Source organism: Larimichthys crocea, chromosome XIII, assembly GCF_000972845.2.
Source record: "Larimichthys crocea isolate SSNF chromosome XIII, L_crocea_2.0, whole genome shotgun sequence".
NCBI classification, from domain to species: domain Eukaryota; kingdom Metazoa; phylum Chordata; class Actinopteri; family Sciaenidae; genus Larimichthys; species Larimichthys crocea.
The window spans coordinates 32,283,068-32,306,668 of record NC_040023.1 but is presented as its reverse complement, the minus strand read 5'-3'; the positions used below and the strand labels follow the sequence as shown (position 1 = coordinate 32,306,668).

General features: G+C 42.7%; 1 protein-coding gene across 1 annotated transcript; it reads left to right on the top strand.

Annotated features, from left to right (window-relative positions):
* Positions 1-5,550: 5,550 nt before the first annotated feature.
* Positions 5,551-22,189, top strand: fam110d (family with sequence similarity 110 member D). The gene is made up of 2 exons (XM_010738153.3): positions 5,551-5,753; positions 19,293-22,189. Exon 2 carries the CDS (start codon positions 20,050-20,052, stop codon positions 21,400-21,402), a length of 1,353 nt encoding a protein of 450 aa, XP_010736455.1. The 5' UTR covers positions 5,551-5,753; positions 19,293-20,049; the 3' UTR covers positions 21,403-22,189.
* The last annotated feature ends 1,412 nt before the right edge of the window (positions 22,190-23,601 follow it).

Sequence of the window (23,601 nt, the reverse complement as noted above, 5' to 3'; positions counted from 1 at the left end):
ACTGGAAAGAGTGTGCACCCCATGTGCAAAGGCTGAGTCCTTGCTGCAGCAGCCTGTACTGCATGTCTCACTCTCAGTCTCCATATGTATCTTAAACGAGCTCAACAAGCTGTAAACATCGATAATAACACATAGGGCAGATATGATGACATCCAGCAGACATTAACATTTATTTGGAGTCATGTTCATAGTCGCTTTTCGCTCTCTTTTGGAAATATTTGCCACTCAAGCAGCTAGTTTCTAACTGTGTCTGTCTGCCATTTGGTGCTGGACATGTGGCGCCCCGTGGGTTCTCCTCTTTAGAGTTTTCTTTTTATGGTGAACCAAAACAGTAAAGTCGTGGCTCATTAAAACCAAAAAAATTCGCTGAAAGATGCTAAAACTCTTCACAGAGCTGTGGAGTCTGGTGATAATTCTCTTTGGTTACGTGACATTACACATTATTCACAGTCTTTTCATCCAAACGTTACATGAAAATGTTGATTGGTGCAATGTGTTTTAATATCCCAAACCCGACAATGTGTGTCCGAGTCCTTGTAAGCGCAAACATCCACTTCCTACTCCCTATGATTTAATAAATAGGTCTTACTTCCTGAATAGAAAAGAAACTGAAGTGAATCCAGGCAACAGTTAGATTAACTACAAAGGAAGAGAAAGAAGACAGAGACAGATATTAGCAGAAAGGGCCAAACACAATATCCTGACAAGAAGAATCTGTGCTGGTGAGAGACAGAAAAAAGAAAATAATCCCTCCACAACCCTCCTCTTTTCATTCACAATCAAACCCAAGCATTTTTCATTCCAAGACAAATGGGCTTTATCAAGTTTGCGCAATACCACAAGAGGTTAAGATGCCCCAGGCTCCTCAGTGTTGAACTTAACCTACAGAAGACAAAGTGTTACTACATCAATGGGTACCTCAGACGATTACCTCTGTGCCTCCAAATAGCCACCACATGGCTCACAAGGCCGTCATCAGCTAGAGAGATGCCAGCAAATGGTCCAAGATGGGCCGGGGCAGGAAGCTGGCCACGGTATGGCTTCCTCCCTTTGAAGTGTCATTAATCCTCAAGCTTGCGTGTTTGTTTGTGTGTGCGTCTATTTTTGTCAAGACCAATTTAAGTTTTAGATTATGAGAGTGAGGACATCTTGACTGGTTGCCATTTTACCCAAGGACTGGTGTCATATTCTGTTTTTCTTGCTGTCAAAGATGAAAAGACCAAAACCAACAATGTGTTAGTCCGTCTTTTAGGACTTCCTGCCGTAGATACTCCTACTGAAGACAAATCTTTATAACTGTCTCACAAATATAAAGTCAGCAAGCCTGAAAACCAGCCGGGCAAGTTTTTAGCAACAGTTACTAACACAGTTAGTGAATTTGTTAGGGACTATTTTCAGCGGTGGATGAATACACATTTGGTGATCTAGGAGTATTTACAGTAGCAGGACAGTGTATTTGGCATCAACTCAAAATAAACTACAGTGTCCATGTTCATAATGATGAAGAAAATGGCACAAAAGAATATGTTATATCAGGCTCTGGTGACACTGACAATACAGAACTTATTAGAAGGATCAATTCATTGTTGATTTGAGTCTTGAACTTATTAGAAGGATCAATTCATTGTTGATTTGAGTCTTCTCATTGGATTTGTTAACAAATATATAGAATATCACTGATTTATTCTTTTAAAGGTTGGTTTACCAAAATCTATAATAAATAAATAAAATCTTTTTCTCACATATCTCTGGTGGCATCTAGTCATGCAGATATTTTTCATTAAAGTGTGACTCTGGATAATCTATAGACCTCACCTGCTGCGTAGCATGTAAGCGGATCCAAAGTGAAAATACAGCCGGAGACTGAGTTTAGTTAGAGACTGAGCGTAGTAGAGTTTTGAAAAGGTTTATTTCACAAAGTCAGAGGGGTGAATAGTTCAGGAAAAGGTGGGCGTCAGGTGGTGAGGAGATCCAAATGGTGCAGGGCTGATTTCCAGAGACAGGAGTGATAATGAGACAGGGCTGGACGTGGCAGGGAGGGATCCTGAGGCACAGGGAGATCAGGGTTAGCAGAAAAAAACAAATCACAGAAACTGGGGAAGATGCAAAGAGCACTCGATTTTGCTGCAGGGTTGTTACCACAAGGGAGACTGAGCAATCTGGCAGAGTCTGGGATAGGTTGGTTTATATATTGCACTGGTGATGAACCGCAGGTGGTGAAGGTGATCATGCAAGAGAGAGTGAATCAGAAGCAATGCCCAGCAACGCACACACACAGAGAGACCAGACAAGACAGACAGAAACACAAGGGAAGGGGAAACACTGGAAACAGGGAGGCAGACAGTCCTTTTATGAAGTGTGGACGAGTTTCCAAAAAACATCTCACCCTGGAGAAAAACTCAAATTGGTCCTCAAAAAGATTGTAAAGAGCATATATAACTGTGATCCTGTACATTTTTGTGAGGCTTTTAGGTATAATGGAAAGACAGAAAATACATAAAGCCTCTAACAACCCTACTTCTAATATTTCCCAGATCTTTTGTGGGTATCCAGTTTCCTCGTGTTAAATAACTTGTGTAAACAGGAGAGAGCTGCACGGAGAGGCCTTCATCCCTGTCCCTGCGGAAACTGGTTCAAAGGAGGCTTACAGCGAAATGCTGAGGTATTTGAATAAGAAGATGTACAAAAGTATTTAAAACTGGCATCAATCCTTTAAAGGGTGCCAGAGAGAGATACTTGAGGAGTTCTGTTAATAAATACGATCCTGAAATATAAACTTAAGGTTGATACACGCTGCATCTTTATCTTTTTTAAATTTTTTAATCAAAATATTCAACCTGTTACCAACATAAATAAGCTTTTTTCCAAGATTTTACAGCTGTGTTTTTTTCTTATTCTGGCACCTTCCATTTCTAAAACCTACTGAAGTCCAATACGTAAAGATTGTTTGATGCACTAGGGCCCGAAATGTAAAGTATAACGATAGGAAAAGTAAATCTAAACACTCGGATCTGTGTGATATTTACTTATTAAGGTAGGCAAGAAATTGGACAATGTGGCTGCGTTTCCTGTCATTATGCATGAGAACATTCTTTAGAAAGTTGATTTGTAATGGAAACAGATTGAAAAGATCGAGCTGTAGATCACGCTGGAGTTCTCTCGACAACAGTCTGAACCCCCTCACAGTTGAAACATGCCAGATCCTTTTGGAACCTGGATATAACCCTGTTGTCTCCCTCGTCTCCCCCTGGTACGTGATCTTTCACAGCTTTTACAGGATTATCGCCCCAAGTTAACAGGGTCTTTAAACAGCTGACTGGCACCAGGAATCGTGCTAGGAATTAGCCACCTGCTACATGCTCCGTTCACATGCACACAACAACATGGGGGAGAGACTCTTTGCACAGGAAGCGTCCTCCTGGGGGCAAATATGGCGTCAAACAAGTTCGAGGTCGCTCGCCACCTCGCACACAGCGCTCAGCAGGACGTGTGGCTTCCTTGAGTCGTGACTGTGAGGGCAGAGGTCAGGGAACGGGATCATCAGATCGTGTTACTGCACCCAGATGTGGAAGAGGACTGCCGTGGCTCCAGTCTGGAGGCGCCCCAAATGTAGCGTGACCGGCTGCACGGTTCTGCAGAAACAGGAACTTCTATTTTGAGAAATGCCAGGAGTGTATTGATCTCTTTTTTTTACAACTTCTATTCTTTAAAGGCTTTGCTGAGCTGTGCTTGCTATTTTTAATATTCACATTTATGCACCTTCCTGACTCGAAACATCAGTTTAACACTTTTCCTGTGAGCTATAGAGCTGCTTCGTGTGAAATGTTGCTCAGGGGTACCACAGAAGAATAAAAAGAAAAGTGTGTGTGTGAGAGAGAGCGATGCATGCACTATATATGGATCATGTGAGCCACAGCTCTGTTTTAGAGCGTGTTTATACTCTCGGTAAAAATATTTCCAGTGGCTCTGAGTGTGCTGTGCTTCCTCACTTGCATGTCTGCCATGTCAAGAGTGATGAGCTCGGGAATGAGAAACAGGTGTGTGTGTGAAATGTGCGGATCACTCCTTTATCTCTCTCTCTCTCACTCTCTTCACCCCCGCCCTCCCTTCTCCCGACCTCTCTGGTGTGCTGAGCTGTGTTTTATGACACAGGGGATGAACGGAGGAGGGTGAGCAGAGAAAACACAGAAGGAGAGAGAGAGAGGATCATCCCAGAGAACGAGCAACACAGAGCTGCAAAAAATCATGTTTTCAGGGCAAAAGCATGGTGACATTACAGCGTTACTCAATCAACAATTGCTCACAGATAATCAGGCAGTAAGAAGCAAAAAAATTAAAATAAGTCATGTAATCGATCAGAAACAGGTTTATTGCCAAGTATGTTTTCACATACAAGTATTTGTCTTGATGTTACTTAACAAACAACATAAATAAATAAATAAATATGTAAGGAATGCAAAAGCAAAGTATTAGAAGATATAAATATATGTACAATATGTTTGGAAAATCAAAAAGAGTAACATGCAAATTATTCACCAGGTAGTGTGCAAGTACAGTTCAAAAGTTCTGCTGTTGTTAATCTGACTGCATCACATGTGACTTTAACAACATCAAAGCTGCTCAGATCATGTGTGATACGTGGTAATCGTGGAGCTATTAAAGCGAAAAGTCTGCTAAGATAACGTGTGAAGTGCACTGTTAAGATCCATCAGTCAGCAACAGGGGAACAATAGTGATTAAAGCATCAATCAATCAATCAATCAATGAAACAAATGCTGACATTAGTTAACAGGTAGTACAACCAAATAAAAGTACTTTGAAACTCCTCAGCACGTGTAGCAACTAATTCAGCTTGTAATTATTTCTAAAAGAAAAAAAAATTAACAACTTAAGTGAGGTAATCAAGCAATGAATGAGATTATTATTAGCCGACCAGTACTTTTGGTTTATGGCCAAATAACAGCTGTAATCTGTCTGAACCCAGTAAGTTTCCATGCAAACACACTTAACTGAATATCCAGTGAACACAACATGATACCTTCCAAAGAAAGGTATACTTTATAGGTTTTATGAGTTATTAATAAACACATTTTGCATCCCTTAGACGAGATGTTGTAGGCTAACCCACCATTGGAGATGTCTTCCTGATGAATTAAATGTATTTTCACACCCTGGAAAGTAATTCATATCATATTCATATATATAGCATTGATTACATATTTATGAGCTGTTAATACAGTATTAGTACAGAAAGTATTAGAAATATGAACTTTAATCACACATATCAACAGGCTGTTTTGACACTTGATTTGATTAAACTTGTACCACTAATAAAAAACATTGCTGTAATCATGTTTATGGCGCTATTATGATGTTATATTAGACACTGTAGTCCACCACCCCCCTTTCCTAATCCACAGCCCCGCTCCACTCAGCTCCCTGCAGGCTCCACAGGAGTCAGTTTACACAGCCCTCATACCTGCCCACCCCCACTCCCACCTCCCCCCTCCTCTCTTTCTCCCTCCCTCTCTCTCTCCGCTGTAGGGAGGTCGGGACTCCCTCTTTATCGCGCTGCTGCCATGCAGCGGTCCGTCAGTGTGCCAGCAGTCCGCGCAGAGCGCAGAGCGCAGCGCCACGCTTAACCGAAACAGACCGTCTGTCACACGCACACACATACAGAGAGAGGGAGAGAGGAGCTCCACACCTTTACAGGATTTGAAAAACAACAAGAGTGGATAAACTGAGCGAACAAGGTAAGCAGAGAACGCACTGTCATTTTAATGGCACCGTTATCAGGTGATATGTGAGTCCAAATTTGTTGTTTTGTGTGTGTGTGGAAGTTTTCCGGTACCGATCAGGGTGGATTCGGTTATGAGTTGATTCATCCGATCTGTGATCAGCACTGTTTTTCAATATGTGGCAGCAGTATTTTAAATATGGCACACACTGATCGCGCATATGTGAGTTGTACAGCTGCTTCAACAGCCTGGCACCCAAACTGTTACTGAGATATTGAGTCTATGTAACACTAACTGGTCATTTTTACCATTTAATGGGAGTCTGCTTGGCATAAAACATCTTATATTACTGGGATCAAATAGGAATTAAATCCTAAATTGGATAAATATCAACCCTACAGAATAGTACACGTGTGTGCCAGGTTAAAGTTTACTACAGGATTACTTCAATTTATCTTAAGAGTCATGCCTGAGATCTTTATGGTGTGTTTATGGCTGATGCCCTATAAGGCAACTTCTGCTCCGGAGCACGGCTCTGATGAATGTCAGGCTTTTTTGTGTTTTTAAACAACAGAGCAGGTTTATGAATCAAACCCCAAACTGTTATTATTTTTTGTGAGACGTGGACAAGTGCAGCAATTCATCACGCCATGTAAACATAGACGTGGACTCCCTGGTTTATCTCAGCCTCTACGACGGCACAAGAGAGGGTGAGATGCCTGCCTGACCACTGTGCTCTGATTAAAGCAGATACAGTTGACCCGGGGCGCAGCAGGTTTATCCCATCTTAACTCTGCCGCTCCACACTAAATATTTACATCTGGATGAAATCATCATGGGAACGGCTCAAATGAGGCTCTGGCTTCTAAACATCTAATCAGGGAAGAGAAGTTTTGTGATCCCAAACTAAATTAAGCATTTTTCCTACCAATCAGTTCATTCATGACGAATAGATGTCTCGTTTTGTAGTCGGGCCGTTGTTAAAAAAAAAGTGAACATATACTCGTTATAAAAGTGTTATCTGAGAACTCACAAAGGAACAAAGGTAAGTTGGGGGACCTGAGGGGTCATTATGCAACACGCCCACTCTAAAACTGAAAAGGCTGTCTCCTCCGAGGAGACAATCACGTGCCCTCGGGGTCAACCCCACCTTGACCCACCTCCACCCCTCCCCGTTAACTCTCCACTGATATGTTTAAGGTTCATGCGCCCTGAGCCGGTTTGATCAGCGTGGGGTCAAGAGCATAAACAACTTGTGAGCCAGACTAAACAGACCACACATGCCCTCTAAACACATTCACTCCTAGATTCATAGGTGAGCATGTGTCGGTTTGGCCCGTGTGCAGCAGCAGCAGCAGGAGGTTTAATTCATGCTTTTTGATGCAGATTATAAACTGGCAGTTATGAAGCTTTACTATAACTTTCTAAAGGGAGAGGTGATCTTTCAGTTTCCTGGATTAGACACTAAAAATACATCTAACAATCTCATTACAGTGTGTTTATTAGCTCAAACCTCCATTTTTCTGAGCACTTTTAAGGTGTTTTCTTGAGCCAACACATAGATAAACTATTTCTTTTGTGCATAATCACCCTCAAGACACTTAAAATGAATGCAGGTTAGGCGTTTAATGAATTGTTAGGACGTAGATTCAGGCTTCTCCACACCTTTCCCCGATTCAGCTTTTGTTCTTCGTGAAAGTTTAAGCCCACAAATCGGAGCTGGCTTGCATCCCTGTCTGAAAGCTACGAATGAGTCAACGCTTGTAAACACCTCCAGCCAACATCAGTCCCTCGCATTGCGCACGTTTAAACGCAGGATACAAACATCTCTCGGACTGAATACCTACCTGCAAAATTACAGTGTGGAGGAGTCGTAAACAGTCACCCCCCCCTCCACGAATCATGTGGCAGTGTGCTAATTTTCCAGCTGTAATACCGCTGCAACTGTGTTTGATGCTGATCCCAGCGGAGCAGCCGAGAATACTTCCTCCCGTTACAGAGCAGGGAGCCCAGGGGCACCGGGAGCTGAGCCGTTCGCTGCAGTCTGCGTCTGGGGTGTTGACAGGAGGCCTGACATCATTAACGTGACTAAATGAAAAGTAATTTAGGTCTCTGCCTTCCCGCTTGGCTCATGGCACCAGCAGTGATCTTGATGATGATGGTGTTAGTGGTGCAACACTTCAGAAAGCCTGCAGAATCATGTTGACTTTTTGACTTTCGAGAAACTTACTTGTGAATATTCATGCGCAGAAGAGTTGAATCTGGGACAAATGGTAGATCTGCAAAGATGTTTCACCTCTCATCCAAGAGGCTTCTTTAGTCCAGCTAAGTTGCCCAAGACGTTTTACCTGATGAAATGTCTTCACAGATCCACAACTAATTCCAGTTGCCCCATATTCAAGTCTTCTCAAAGAAAGATGACCTGGACGACTGAGAACCTTCACAGACATCGTACGTGTCACATTCTTTTAGAAAAGTTGAATTGGACTTGGTTGTAGACCTGCAAAGATGTTTCACCTCTCATCCAAGAGGGTTCTTTAGTCCAGCTAAGTTGCCCAAGACCTTCACAGATCTTCACAGATCTACAACAATCTCTAGTTGCCCCAGATGTTTCACCTCTCACCTCTCAGTTCAGAAATTGACAAATCCACTTGGATAGGAGGTGAAACGTCTTCACGGATCTAGTCCATCTGCTGTAGATTCAACCGTTCTCAGAAGAAAGATGACCTGGACAACTGAGAATCTTCTGTTCATCTAAACAGAAGCTCAGTACATTGACCTATGTTTGATCTAGCACGGGTCAAGCAGTTGGATATGGAGTATAATTTATGGGATTTTTCTTCTCCCTCTTTTTTTTACTCGACACTATTTTTTGAGGCCCTACAAGTGGATAATCTGATTGGTCTGAACCACATCAGTGTTGACTGCGGAGAATGAGCGGAAGCCACAGGATATTTCATGGTTTTAGTTCACAATGGGCCACTCATGTGTTTCTTATCACTTAATGTTCAGCCGTACCACAGCAACATTCAAGGCGGCATGGTTTTGCTTTCCTGCAGAGCGCAGGGCTTGAAAACATCACATTTTAAGAAGGATGTCAAACATTTATTTTGTTTAATCCCCGCTTTGTTGCACGGTTGCATGTAAAGACCCCCAAGTTATGGCGGGAAGCTCGAGTTTCTAATTAGAGGGGAAAAATGTACCCTGCTAATGACATCATCTTTCCCCCCCTGGCACTGCGTTAAAGCAGTGTGTTGTTGAACAGCAGCTGGTTTCGAGACATTTGACGCTCACAACAGTGTGAGACTTCAAACACTCACACACAAACCGTCTTTCAGCTTATAATTTAGCTTTACTGCTCCTCGTCACCTTGTTTGGGCCATTGTGCGGACGGTCCCTGGGAACTTCCTCATCGACGGTTTTCAGGAAGAACTGTTTGAAAAAGAGGAAGAACTTGTCCAAAAAGTTCTTACTTACATCCAACACCAAAACATATTGAAAACAGACACCCTGTGATAAAGTAATACCATAAATACAAGGGATTATTGGGTGAAACCTACCATCTATGTACTAAACTAGTACTTCTTCTGTTTTGTAAACACCAGAGCGTGGAATCATATTTACTGAAGTTATAATTCGATGAGCAAAGACACTTTTTTTTTTTATTGCTTGAGCTCACGTACGTTTCTTTTTTGGAGCGAAAACTTTATCTTTTAGATTTACGATGCTGAACTCTCAAGAAATGTCTTTGAATACGTTTCAGCTGGCTAGCACAAATCAAAATTTGCACCAAATGTTCGGAGCTAACTTTGGAAGCGCAGCTGATTCGATCGTTACCATAATCAGGATTGCCATTCTCTGAAGGCCTGAAAGTCAGATTTGGGTGCTTACATCACTTTAATCTGAACAGGCTCATAACTCAATCCATAATTTATTGTGAGCAACGAAATCATGAAACATGATCTGACAGATCTCCATCCCCTGAAAGTCCCCTGTGTGTGGATGACAGCTGTGAGAGCAGCACTTCTCTCCATTGCTCTCACATCCCTGTAATTGTTCACAGTCCGACCGGGCGCTTCTGTAGCTCTGCCACATCCCATCACACTCAACCGTGCCGCGCCGCGCCCGCTCAACCGTGAGGAAGATGACACAGGCCTGGACATTTCCCCCCCTCCGACACATCGACCGTCGATGCAACTCCACCGAACTCTCCGAGGCTCCTCCAGATGTTTTCTGATTCTGACAGGAGAGGAAGGGAGGACGAACGCAGGGGTCTCTTTTACCGTGACACTCGGGGGGCTGTTTGCGGGGAAGCAAGTCGGTCGGTCGGTAATGAGAGAGGACAGCTGGCAGGTTCAGTGGAGGTTAACAGCTAAGCTTAGATGGCAGCGAGGAAAAACAGAAGAGCTCAGTCTGTGTGACAGATTTGAAGTGATTCCTTTCTTTTAATCATAAGGTTTTGGGAGAAGTTTGTTTTGAGGAAGCTGCAAAAGATTAATGTTGGATTTAAGACCCTGTAAACATAGTTTCTGAATCAGCGTTTCACTATGAGAGATGGGATGACTCTCTGTTATCATCCTTGCTGTTTTTGGCTGGTTTGAAGTAGAAAGAGCTCACATGAATCCTTCATTTGCTCATCCAATAAGCAATAATGCACAATGTGACCCTGGTCAAACAGTGTTCAGCTGTGCAGATAGCAAATCAATGCTGGCACCTTTAAAGGGGTAGAGAGTACGTAGTAACGCAGTGGGGGGATGGGTCACAGATGACCCAGTGTTTGGGGACACAGCACAGCTGTAGCGGCTTTAAGCCCCCCCTCCCTAAACAGCCCTGTCGCAACTCCTCGCAGGTCGGTGTTAACTTTTTTTTTTACTGCTCACATCAGCAACATGTGTTTGGAATAATTCTGCAAATGTTGTGTGAATGTCCTTTTGGCAACCTGGTGTGTCTCTGTGAAAAGAAGGAGGGGTCACACAGATGTTACTGAGCCTCACAAACAACCTCTCAGGTGCTTTTCATTTCATTTAACATCCTCGAATCAACCCACTCCGTCTCCTCTCCGTCGCTGCTTTTTATTGCGACGTTTTTTGTTTTTTTTAGAAAGTTTCAGTCATCTCGTATGCAGGTACACAGGTGTATGATTAAACACCGCTAACCTTGTTTTGACACTTTAGTTGCTCTTTTGCAAGGCTAACAGCCACCATCCACTGAAGCGTTTTTTATCACTTTGTTGAAGCAGACATATGCCTGGCAGAGTGAAAAATGTGCCGACTTGGTGAAATAAAACATCTGGCAGCTTGCCAGGCGGTGCTGTCTTTCAGAGCATTCTCACCAGCTGAGAGCTTAATGAGGGTTCACAGTGTGGGAACGGGCCTTCATAATTTAAGACTCTGGGAGATTGAGGGATGTGCCCAGATTTCTGCATATGCACTGTATTGTATAAACAGCCCGAGGACAGGCTTTTTTCGGGGGAGATCTGTGTTACCCTGAGCTGCAAAGTGCATTCCCAGTCCAGGGCAGTGCTGCACACACACACACACACACAGTAGGTCACCGCGGTTTGTACTGCTGGTCACATAAGCCAGCCAGGCTGGCATGTGGACGGACTCATAATTTACAGAGCTCAGACGTCTACCCAGATCCGGGCACATGGCATACTCTCTCCTGCACACACCCTCTGCTACTCTCTGACTGTCTTCACCGATCAATTCATTTATTTTTAATAGATTTAACTGAAAAATTAACTAATTCTTTTACTATTGTTGTCCTCCATTAAGCAAAAACAACAGCACTATTGCTTGATTTTGGCCTGGTGGTAACTCTTGGAACTGTAGGTCATGGGATTCAAAAAGGATTTTGGCATCAGTCTGAAAAGAAACAGCTGTAAAAGGACTTTAAATATTGCTCTTTTAAATTATCGGAATATGAAACATCAGGGCTGTACCACATAGGGCTACAATGATTAATCAGATGATTACTTTCTTTTCATTTAATCCATAAAATGTCAGAAACCAGAGAATAATTAGCTCAAGTTGAGGTCAAGTGTCCAGCCAACAGTAACCAACAGAGAATTGTGGATTGTTTGGCACTTAACCTTATAAAATTTCTTTAACGATTCTTAAAAATTTATGTTGGTTGAATCTATTTGTGGGTAGTCAGGCAGAAAAGAGTCACTAATGTGCATTTAGTATGGGCACCTGAGGGGTAGAAAACTTTTTGGCATATTTGCTGAGTAAGCAGCTTTCTGAGCTACCCATTATAGATCTCCTGAAGTTTAGACCTTATAAAGGCATGTTGCTCAATATTAATTTGATAGTATGTTTAATGACCAAACTAATAATGATAAAATATAATCCATCAGCAAAATAACCTGACTTGACAACCACACAAATATATACATACATCATCCTTCAGTGTCTTTCTGGATCCTCGGCTGCATTTTTTTGGGGTATCTGACTTCAGATATCCAGGATCCAGATTTACATCATCTCCTTGTTAATGCATTAAATTCACTCGTCAATAGTTCACTCATCGACAGCGTGGTACCGTAGCCGGGCTTAACATTCCTGGACTGGGATGCAGGTTCAGGTGTCTCTGTGCTACTGGTTTGATGGAACAATGCGTATGAGGGACTATGAGCTTTTCTCATAATAATGATAGAGTCTTATTATAGTCACGATCTAAATCTGAATTTAAGAAACATTTTCAAGTCAAACGATGGGCAGAGAGGTTTGAGTCCAGACTGCAAAGCTTGAGTACAGTCGAAGCTGGAAAAGTAAACAGTGACTCATAAAACTTTAGAGCAGAGCTGTTTAATTATCAACCGTACCTGCACTTTTCCTGTCCGGTCCTTCTGCTGGGAAGAAGGAACCTGCCCAGACTGTTGATAAAAAAGCAAGAATAAATGTGAACGTGTTATCTCAGCAGACGTTATCTGTGTTAGCAGTGCATGGGTGTTACAGAGCTGATAAAGGCCTGACTTACAGCATAATGTGCCGTTGGCACGTTGACTATAGCACGTGCTGGAGTATTTACCGGAAATCTGACGGCGATTGTTTTAATTATTACGCCAACTTAGTGGAATATAGCCAACTAACAATTAGTTTTAATTAAGATGGTGGTTTTTGATTAGGTGATGCTGCTGGGACCTTTTTATTTAGTTTCAATAAAAAACATAATTATTTTAATGGTATGAGGCTGAATTTTAATGCATTTTACAAATGAGCTCAAATTGAAATGAGGTAAAAAGCTAATTAGCTTATTAACTAATTTACTTTTTAAATGTGTGTTATTTCTTTTGATTATTGATTTTTTTATTATTATTGTGAGTAGGAAGTGTTTTTTTTTGTTTTCACTTTTTTTTTTAAACTAAGCTTCAGCAGCTTGGCTAAGAGTTTCATCAGCTTATCAGCTAATTAGCCGATTAGCTGATTACTAACCAGCTTAGCCAACTGCCCTGTGTTACTTTGTTTACTGGCTTATACAGGCTGTTGTATGTTTTGGTTGTTGTATGTTGAATATGCTTGCTGTCTTTTGCAGATTTCTGTATTTTTATGTGTTCCTTCTTATCACCGGCACTGGTTTTATTTTCTGCCCGGGCCTGGCGTCTTTGGTTTGTGGCTCCGTGGCTCAGCTGTGTCTGCGATGATTTGCTTTGAATGACAAAAGAGCTGCAGCGGTGAGTTAAGGGCCCATCTTGTCCATTTTTTACGGTTTGGGAGGAGGTCTATTCCCAGGTGGCCTTCTGCTGCTCCGCATGAATGTGGAGAAAGCTCCTAGGTAGCCTCTAACCGTAGATCAAGCAGCTAATGGCGCTCAAGGCCTCACAATGGTGATAGGATTTACAATTGGCTACCAGGCTTTGTCTTTGAGGGGACAGTAGCCTATTTGTCCCGTGGCTCCATCTCTTATATTTTATTGTCCCCATGTTGTTATTTGTCCCTTTCCCTCCCTGACTAATGAGGCAGAGCAACCAGGTCAAGATCTGCAGACCTGGAGGAGGACTATTGTTGTGGTCCATTAATAATGCAAAGAAAGGCCGGTATGTCTCTTTGTTTGGCTAATGGAAGACGACACCTCCTTTTCTTCGCCCTGACGCATAAGAGACTTCTTGAGGTCCGTGTCTGTAGCGCTGGTTAATGACCAAACTGGACAAAGTCATGAATCGTGGCTCATTAGTGGCCACGCAGACGCTTTATATTCACACTGTAGAGGATTGATGCGCGCAGATGCTGCGTCACGACATAAAGGCATGTTTGAATGAGCTTTAGTTAACGTTTGAACATTTCAGTCCATTAGTGGTGATTGTTCCGTCCGTGCAGCGGCAGGTGTTGCTATAAAGAAAGTGAGCGGACAGAGGCAGAGAGGAGAGACGTTAGAGATGGCCAGTTGGTTCCTTGTCAGCAGCAGATGTCTCTCATCTGTCCTGAGATAACGCTGGCAGGTAAGCGTGCTGGATTCATGTCTCAGGAAATTCAAAGGTGGTCCCTGTGAATTTATTAACCTCTTATCTTGTGTTTACTTCACCGAATGCATAATTCAAAGTGGAACTTCCTTTAACCTTCTGATCCCAGGCCAACTGCTTTTTCTCTGGAGACGCCCAGATGAAGTTATTCTTCTGTGGGCTCTCGTGAAGCAAACAAACACTTCCTAGGATTTTCTGATGTTTAGCTTTCTCCTGGGCCGGCGCTTTCACATCACCAAAAATAAGCAGAAGTGCTTTTTTTTTTTTTTCGCTTTCAAAGACGTGTATGTGACAGCACAATCAATAACGAAGCTTTAACGTGACCTGCTTTGTGTCCTCGATGGGTCAAAGTAGCCTAAACAACACTGTTGATTAAAAAGGAAAAATCAAAGTACACGTTCCCTTCCCGTGACAGGTCTCTGTCCGAGCGTCTTCATGTAGCATGACACAAAACATCTGGTTCCTCTTTAGCTGCATGGGGGCGCCCGGTTAAGCCTCTCCTGCAGGCCGGGCCATCCGCTTCACAGAGAGGACACGGGGGAGGGAGGAAAGGAAGGGAGAGGGCAGACAGACAGACAGACAGACAGAGGAGTTTTATTAAAGAACAGAGAGATGGAAGGCGTAAGAGAGAGGTCACAGCCTTAACATGCTGGATGTTTTTGCAATGCATGTCCCAGAAATCACTTTAGAATAAGACGTTTGACATGTCTGCGAGTGACTATATATCTATACCAACCATACGTTATTTAATAGAGCTGTGTAATACATATATAAGTCAAAAATGAACCAATATGCTTGGAATAAAGAGCATGTTGAATCGTTGACGCTGTCTGAAACCTTTCCACTTCACACTGAGATGAGGAAGTATCTGTTTGACATTTCTATCAAGCTCTTTTTTTTCCTTTTTTTTTTGTCTAGAGCCCAACCAGTACTGGACTTTTGGAGCCGATGCCAATACCAATATAACAAAATAATAAATTCTGATATTGATATCTCGGCTGACGTTCTTTAAATATGTAAATAAACACATTTTTGCAATGTTCCCTCAAACGTGGTTAATGAAACTGTGGATGCAGGATATTTTACAAGAGATCTAACTTACCCCAAGCAACTGTCTCTACAAAATTTTCATATCGCACTACATATACGCTGATACCATTATACTACCGGCTACTGATATATTGGACAGGCTTCATCCCTGTGTACAAAATGAATGTCGTTGAGGACAGATAGTAAAGCACCATTATCCTGTTGACCTATGACACTGTTGCATGTGTGTATGTGCTGAATTCAAAGCTACAGATGGAAAACAGAAGACAACATAGTGCACAGATCATGATTGAGGTGTGACTAGCTCATTTCTGACTACTGGTTTCCAAACTTTTTGGTTTGTGACCCTTTATAGTCAAGCAATGCCTCATCCGAACCCCTTGTCACGAGTTGCTTAAGTCTCTGAACTGTGACCAGATTAACCAAACCTCAGATTGATTCCAAAGTCCAGAAGTAGTAAAACTGTCAAGAAGTAAGCAAAGATTTCAGAAAAGTCCTATTTTGTTACTTGTATTGTTTTTGAGGGGATCCTGACCAACTGTTTCATATGTAAATTCAAGTTCCAACCTAAAAACAGTGTCGATATATGAGCTGAGTCGGCACTCAGATACAGGGAGCATAAAGTAAGTAGAGCAGGAGAAAGACAGAGATTCAGAGAGACAGAGCGAGGGTAGATACACTGGGTGTATACAGGAAGAGAGAGTAGGGAGGGAAATGAGAGGGTAGCGAGGCCCTGTGGCATATACAGGAGATGTAGAGAGATGGAGAGTGGGATGGAGGGCAGGAGAGTGCACGGGAATGAAAGGCATAAGGTTAGGTAGCATTAAGAAGCAGAGGGTGGTGGTGGTGGGGGGGTTACTGTTGAGATGAGAAAGAAGGGAAGGGTTTAGAGGTTAATGACAACCTACAGTGAGAGACCAAGCAGGTCGTGTAACAGAAGAGAGATTCGTCCCACGAACACGTGAACCTTAAGATCACAGGAGGAGGTGAAGGGTACTAATTTGGCTCATTATGGTCAGTGGACCTAATGGTGGCTATTGTTCTCCAGCAAATCCCAGTTGAGTCACTGGTTTACTGTGTGTGTGTGTGTTCTCAAACCTTTTCATTATGCAAATGCATTCTCCCTCTATTTAATTTATGTTTGAAAGAACTCTTGACACACTTTCATCAGTCGTTGTCTATATTTAAGACCATTTCCCGAACAATGTCGGTTAGCATCGTGACTCAGATTTAGTCATGTGATGTCCGAGATAGCACTTGGAGCAGGAGATAACCTCTCAAAGTGGCTGGTTTCCTTCAAGGTCGGGATGTCAGATTCAATGAATGGAGGCTCGAAGCAAGGCGAACATAAGAAATACGGACGGATATTGCACATATTGTTGTGGGTCTGGGGTCGGTTGGGATTAACGGTCTATAAGTACAATATAATTTTGCATACTTTACCCCCACACCCCTCATTGGAAAGCCAACATCAGGATTAATGACTTTGTTTAGTTTCCTGTGGCGATAATCCCCTTTAATGCCTCAGTAGCATTACCATTTTGAACTCAGATGGAGAACAGATTGTTCCGGAAGAAAGGTGTCTAATAAAAACCTCAGCCACACACACACCGTAACCCTTGTTCCCACTTCCTCCTTATTTTCTACCCATTTCTTCTTGTTTCATGCTGAGTCCAGATCCTTTCTTCCCCTTCCACACCTGTTGTAAGGCATTTTTTCCCGGATCTCTAACTAAACAATGGCTGACTTTCCCGAAGTCTGACAGGCCCGACATCTGGAAAAAACAACTAGCTGGCTGTTGACCCCCGTCCTCAGTGAATTTATAGTGACATGCAATTAGACAGGCTGGAGGAGTGTGGAGAATGAATGAGGGAGAGAGTTACGTGAACGTTATACGTCAGCTAGTAGATTAGAGAGTCATACTAATAGTCATTTTAAGCCCAGCAGAACAAAATGGTAATAAAATAAATGCTGTTAAAAAAAAAACTTTTAACCCTAATTTTGATAAACAAATTTCATGAATTAAGATCTATAAACCTGCTGCTAGTAATTTGCTAATCTACAAAAATGTTTGAGTTTGGTTACTTAAGTTTTTTAAGCTTAGTGGCACACAGCAGTGCAAAAAACTTGTTGATTTGTTGAGTCCTAAACTTATTTTCTTAAAATAAGGAAAAGAAATCTGTCTTATTTGTACACATATCTGTAGAAAACTCCATAAAGATGAGAAACTGCACTGTGGTTAACTGAAATGATGGCATAATATTCAAAGTTTTAAGTAAAATAAGTCTTAAATGTGACTCAGTGATTTGTTTTTTTGCTTATTTGACTAGACGTGTCCGTGTCAGTGGGGTAACGTGCGCACAGTCATGTTGTTGTAGGTCTGAATGTGGCTCATGACCTTTGCTGCGTGTCACTCTGTCATTTACTATCTTACAAAAGAAAAATGTTTTGAAAATATACGACGGAAAACCTTGGGTTAAGTGTTTGCCTGTGCCACTATCAGTTGGTGTCGAATGGTTTGTCTTGAGACCCGGATCCTTTTTCCTGCAAATGGAGGTTGTTCATTGTTTTACCTTGTGTGAAGGAAAAGTTAAAATAACACTTGAGACACACGTGTGGGAACGATAAACACAACAATAACACGAGCTCCTGCTGTCTAGCACAGCGCAGGGAGCGTTTATGTCTCCAGATGGACTCTTCATACATTTTGAAGGGAGGTAAATGAAAAACAGGCTCCACCTGTGCTTCAAGATGTGTTCCTTTTGTCTTACCACTTTGCACATGTGAACTCACTGCTTTCTTTTTTCTGGACATGAAAAAGGTGCAGAATAAGCCCAACTATGCCCACGGTCAGGGAAACCTCTTATTGCTTTGTGCTGACACACGCACATGCACATAAGCTCAGGCGCTCAAAACTAGAGCAGATACACAAATATACCTATTACCGCCTGCACATACGCATATACATGGACACAAACATAGACACATGATAACAGTGCTGGCATGTTTTCATGCTATAAATAGCCCTTGGGTAGAGCCTATCCCATTATAGACACGTGCAGCCTCCCCCCGACACGTCCCCTTCCCAAATCCTCGTATAGAATAGCAACACTTAAAGTATATGAAACATGTCCCATTTTAAAGAGTTGTGAGTTTATGTTTTAAAGTGTCATTTAACTTTTTAGTGGCCTGTTAATTTGAAGAACAAGCTGTTCAACTGTGACTATAAAGAGTTAAGTAGTATTGGCTTAAATAAGCAGCACTTTAGGGTGTTTAAACTGCAATGAGTTTTCAGTAGAAGGGTTTGAAACTTTAAAGCAATCAGCCACACTTGTCTGTCAGTTCTCTTTATTTTTCTGCCCTGATACGTCAATGCAATGGCTGTGACAAACAGAAGAACTGGTGCCACGGCGAGTTTTCCAAAAGCAGTGAGACGGAAAAGAAGAAAAACAAGTTGAATGTACAGCTTTAATTTTTCTGTGCAGAAAAACAGACACGCCATCACGCACCTGGTCGACAGACATTGCTGCATCCGTTCACATTTCATCCAACACATAGAGGATACGCCAAGTGTCTGGACAACAGACATCTATTATTTAAAAATGACCATAAATAACTCACAAAGGATAAAGAAATAAATAAGAAACATTACACATGTGATTGTTTATTCATATATGTGATATCTGTGTTCACATTTATGAAACTGTTTGCTCAGTGACTGAGGACAAACACATTTTGTCGAAGTGGTTTGTCCTCCTTCCTACTGGTTCAGCAGCAGCGTGTTAGTATAGCCTCTAGTTGAACCCTTACTGTTGGCTTGGATTTAGACAGGTACTTGTCTAAAAGTAGTATGCTTATTGTATTTTAAATTCAAAATGGGTGTCAGCTCTGCACCGCTGCCTGCTCCAGACGTCTAACTCCCTGCAGTTTTAAATAAGCACAATCTGAGCTGAGCCTTATGGACCGCAGTCTTTCCTGCCATCTGGTCTCTGTTGCTTGCCCTGGAGAATAACACTTCAATCTCTTTATGTGTCTCACAGGGGTCCACGCAGGTGAGGTGAGGACAAGGACACGATCTGCATCTGCATCTACATCTGCCCCCATCTGTCCGTCAACGAACCAAGTGCCTTGGTGCCGGCCACCCTCAGGTCATCTGAACCGCGACGGGCGCCAAACAATAAAAGTCTTGACCCAGCGTCCCTCAAACGGCCTGCACAAAGCAAATATTTGAGGCCCAATCATATCTATTTTCTCCAGGCAGCCGTCACTGAAAAGATCAACAGCGAAGGGTGTTGTTGGGAGACATAAAGAGAGAGAAGAAAAAGCGGGGGAGGAAAAAGTAACCCTTTCAAAGTGCACCCTGCCTGCTATTTCTGCTGCACTGTGGGCAGGGAGCGTCTCATTTGGGAGTGCTTTTGGCTGACAAAAAAAGGACTTCCCTGTGCCCTGCCTGACTATCCAAATGCCTGTATAAATACTGGATAGAGATATCAATTTGTATGGCTTTAACATTGCCCAACAAAGACACTGTAAGCTATCTATAGACAACGTTACAACAAACTTGGACTCTGTGGTCTCCTGAATTGCTACCTATCTATTGCCCCTCAACGAAGATTCAAGAGCTGTGAGAACAGGAATGAGAGCTGGCACAGTTTTCTACACTTAGAAACTTTTACGCACACTCTCTAAAAGTTTGAAACATTCACAGGGCCAACAACTGCTCTCTGGGGGACGCCAGAATCTGTCAGTCATTGGAGGACTGCAGTTTTGATGTCTTTCCCAGCTCTGTGAATCAACATGAAGCCCCTAACACCAGCTGGATCCCCCTCTCCTCTGAGGCTCCTCAATAAGGGTCCAGACTACCTGCGCAGGCAGATTGATGGTGGAGGTCATGGCCGCTCAATCAGCGCAGTGGAGAGGCTTGAGGCAGACAAAGCCAAGTATGTTAAGAGCCAGCAGGTGATCAACACCAAACAAGAGCCTGTACTGGTGCCATGTGCTACCCCACCACCACAGCCCCGGCGAGCTATTTCCATCCCCGGTAACCTCACGCCTTATCTTCCCCCACGACGTTCATCCAACACTCCTTTCTCTACACTCTCTGGCTCCTTCACCTCAAGAGACGAAAATGAAAATGATGACTCCAGGAAGGAGAACAGACGGACTTCTGTTGACGTTGAGGCGCATAACAGGAGCAATGTGAACAATGTGATGCCTCCCAACCCCAGGACGCCTGGAAATAACACCTTGGTAGCTCCACACAGTGCCCCTGTGCTCAGAAGAAGTACAGGCAAACGCATGATGAGGCCGGACTCCCTCGTCATTTACAGGCAGAAGAAAGAGTGCAAGAGCCCCAGTGGTGCAGCAGTGGGAGAGAACAATAACATGGAGGTGAAGGGCTACAGTTTTGTCCGTCGCCTCTTCCAGGGCTCCATGAGGGAGAAGAGTAGCGGAGGGGACAGCAGAATACAGAAGATGGTGATCGGTGAAGAGAAAGCACCATCACGGGATGGAGACTCTCGCATGTCTTGGACCAATGATAAAGACACGACGGATGGTGGACCAGGGAGCAGGAGGTCCAGTAAAACCGACCAAGAACGCAGCCCAGGGTCTCTACCTAGCCCTGGGATTACTTCTACGCTTGAACGGACTAAGAATGGATTTACAAATGGTACCAGTGATGGAGTTATCACCAATGGCAACCACTCAAGTAACCATGATGATGAGAATGACCCATGGAAGCGGGCGTCACCCCAACCTGCACCCAGAAAGCGCTTTGGGGAGTTGTGGCGCTCCAAGTCAGACCTGCGCCTACGCTGCTCAGTAGCGTTATCAGAGCAGGAGCATTTCTTTGACTTCTGCGGGCTGGACATAGACATGATAGAGCGTCTTGGTCGAGAGAATTTCCTCTCTGGTGCCAGCTCCATAGACACACTGTCATTGGCCCTGCGCAGTGTAGGTGGAGACGGTTGCGACGGCTCTGAGCCCAGTGAGTTCTCCCGGCACTCTGGAGATGGGCTGTTTCAGGAGGAGCTGTCTGAGCAGCTTCCCACCGGCGTGTCAATCATTGAGAGAAATGCTCGTGTCATCAAGTGGCTTTACGGGTGTAAGAACGCTGCTCGAGAGGGACCCAAAGAGTCTACTGTTTAATACAGGGACGAGAAACTGTGTGCCGTGGAGTGCGGAGAGTTTGAAGGTGTCTTCTCTGCTAAATCGAAGGGATCGGTACATCTTTGCCCAGAGAGAAGGAACTAAAGAGCGAACTCACCTGGTGTAGCATTTACCTTTACCCCTTGTGCAGAAATGTGCTGCTGAAATGCACCAAGCATTGAATCATATGGGCTGTAATTAATTAGCAGCATTGCTGCAATGCATCAGAGAAGGAAAATTAGGACTTGGTTCTATTTTTGAGATGCAAGCAGCAACAGGTTTCTAACCAGGGTTTGTTTCAGCTGCAAATGTCTGCACATAGGGTTATCTTTCCATGGCACATGAATACCTTTAGTCCCTCGCTCTCCCCAACTCCAAAGAGACTGTTTCTTCAAATGAGAGGACAACAACTGCTACTAGTTATCTCTTGTCAAATTGATATATTGTATTTATAGATCCTATGGAAGTATTGTGTGGGTGTACGCAGATCTCACTGGCAAACTGAACTATTTCTCCCAGCAAAATGTTTTGTGTGTGTGTGTGAGTGTGTGTGGCTGTGTTTAGAGCGGACATTGCTTGTCCTCTCCATTTGTAGCTTCTTCTCAGTTACTGAGCAAACCGGATTCAGAACTGAACTGAAATCAGCTCCTGTGACCCATCACGAGGCACATAAGTGTATGTTAGTCATGTCACGGTGGACGCGGTTTAGTGTCCTAGACACCAACACTCTCCTTTAATGACTAAATTAAAATGGAAAACCACTAAGCTATATATTTTTTTTTCTTAACTGGAAAACTGTTGTGTGAGTGTGAAGTGAACCATGAGTACCTCATTCGGATCTGTCCCAGTTTAGTTTGTGTGTTGCTTTTTTCTTCTTCTTCTTCTTTTTTTTTTTTTTTTTTTTTTTTTTTTTTTTTTTTTTTTTTTTTTTTTTTTTTTTTTTTTACTCTTTAAACGCAGGCGTTGGAACAAACATGCGAGGCACCCCTGTGGGGTTGTTAATGCACTGAACTGGACAGAGAGAGAGGAAACGAAAGAGACAGATATAGCTTTTTACTCTTTACAGAGATTCATCTCATATTATGTTAAAACACTGAGATAGATTCAAAGGAGCACCTGCACCGTGCGTGGAAGACAAGGAGCCATGCTTGGCCAGTAATTTCCATCATTTATATCTCATTTTCCAAACCCTGAAGAGGGTCGATTCTCACGCAGTATACACTGACCGATAATCACGTGTGACACAGTTATTGATTACCACTGCTAATGCTCACAGCTGTGTAAGCTGCAGAACTGATAAACAGGGGCAAATATATAACACAAATGAAGAAAACTTCATTAAAAATAACATATTCACCTCCAAATGAAAGGAGCTCCAGTTGTCAAACAAAAAACTGTTTTGGATGTCACTTTTACCATCTGGCAGTTTAACAGATGTTTAACCTTCCCAGCTGGTTCAGTCAGCCTGTTTTCCATCAAAATAAGCAGGGGGAGGCTGAAGCTGCCCTCCTTCTTCTGATAACCAGAGATCCTACCTCACTTCATCCATCCTTCAGTGATTCTCACTTTATCTCCATGAAAGGTCATATCCATCGCTTGGCCTGGAGGATGCCACTGAAATATGAACTGGGGGTCTGCTGAGGTATGTAGAGGTTAGACTGAGAGGCGTTCTGGACTGATTATTATTGAACCCATGATATATTTGTACATGTGATGAAGTAACACAATTACTTGCAGCTTTGACATATATTTTTTTTTCCTGTATTTATTATCAGCATGGCACACTCCTGAAACTCCTTCAACTGGACTTTTTTTGGTTTGGTTTTGTTTATATATCTCCCTGTTAAAAATCCATTTGGTTGCATGTTTACAAAGTGGCTCCAATAAAATTCTGAATCTCTTTTATTTGATATATAGGAGAGATTTTATTCCAAAGACGTTTGTGTATGATGTACACAGCAAATAAACACAAAAGAAAGAAAGAAATACTTGTGTGGAAGTCATTTATTTGTTGTCTTTGTCGTATTTTTGGGTTGTTTGCAGCACACACAGGCAGTTTTTATGCATAAATGAATTTTCTGACATTCAATGAAAATCAATACATATTTAATTAATACTACACTAGTCAGTATAAATAAACACAAGCTGTGATTTAGTCATCCTCTAATCTTCTTAGAAGGTAACGGTCCACTGACTCAG

Excerpts from the sequence above, each read along its gene's own strand:
- fam110d (XM_010738153.3), top strand. The coding sequence starts at position 20,050 with ATGAAGCCCCTAACACCAGCTGGATCCCCCTCTCCTCTGAGGCTCCTC.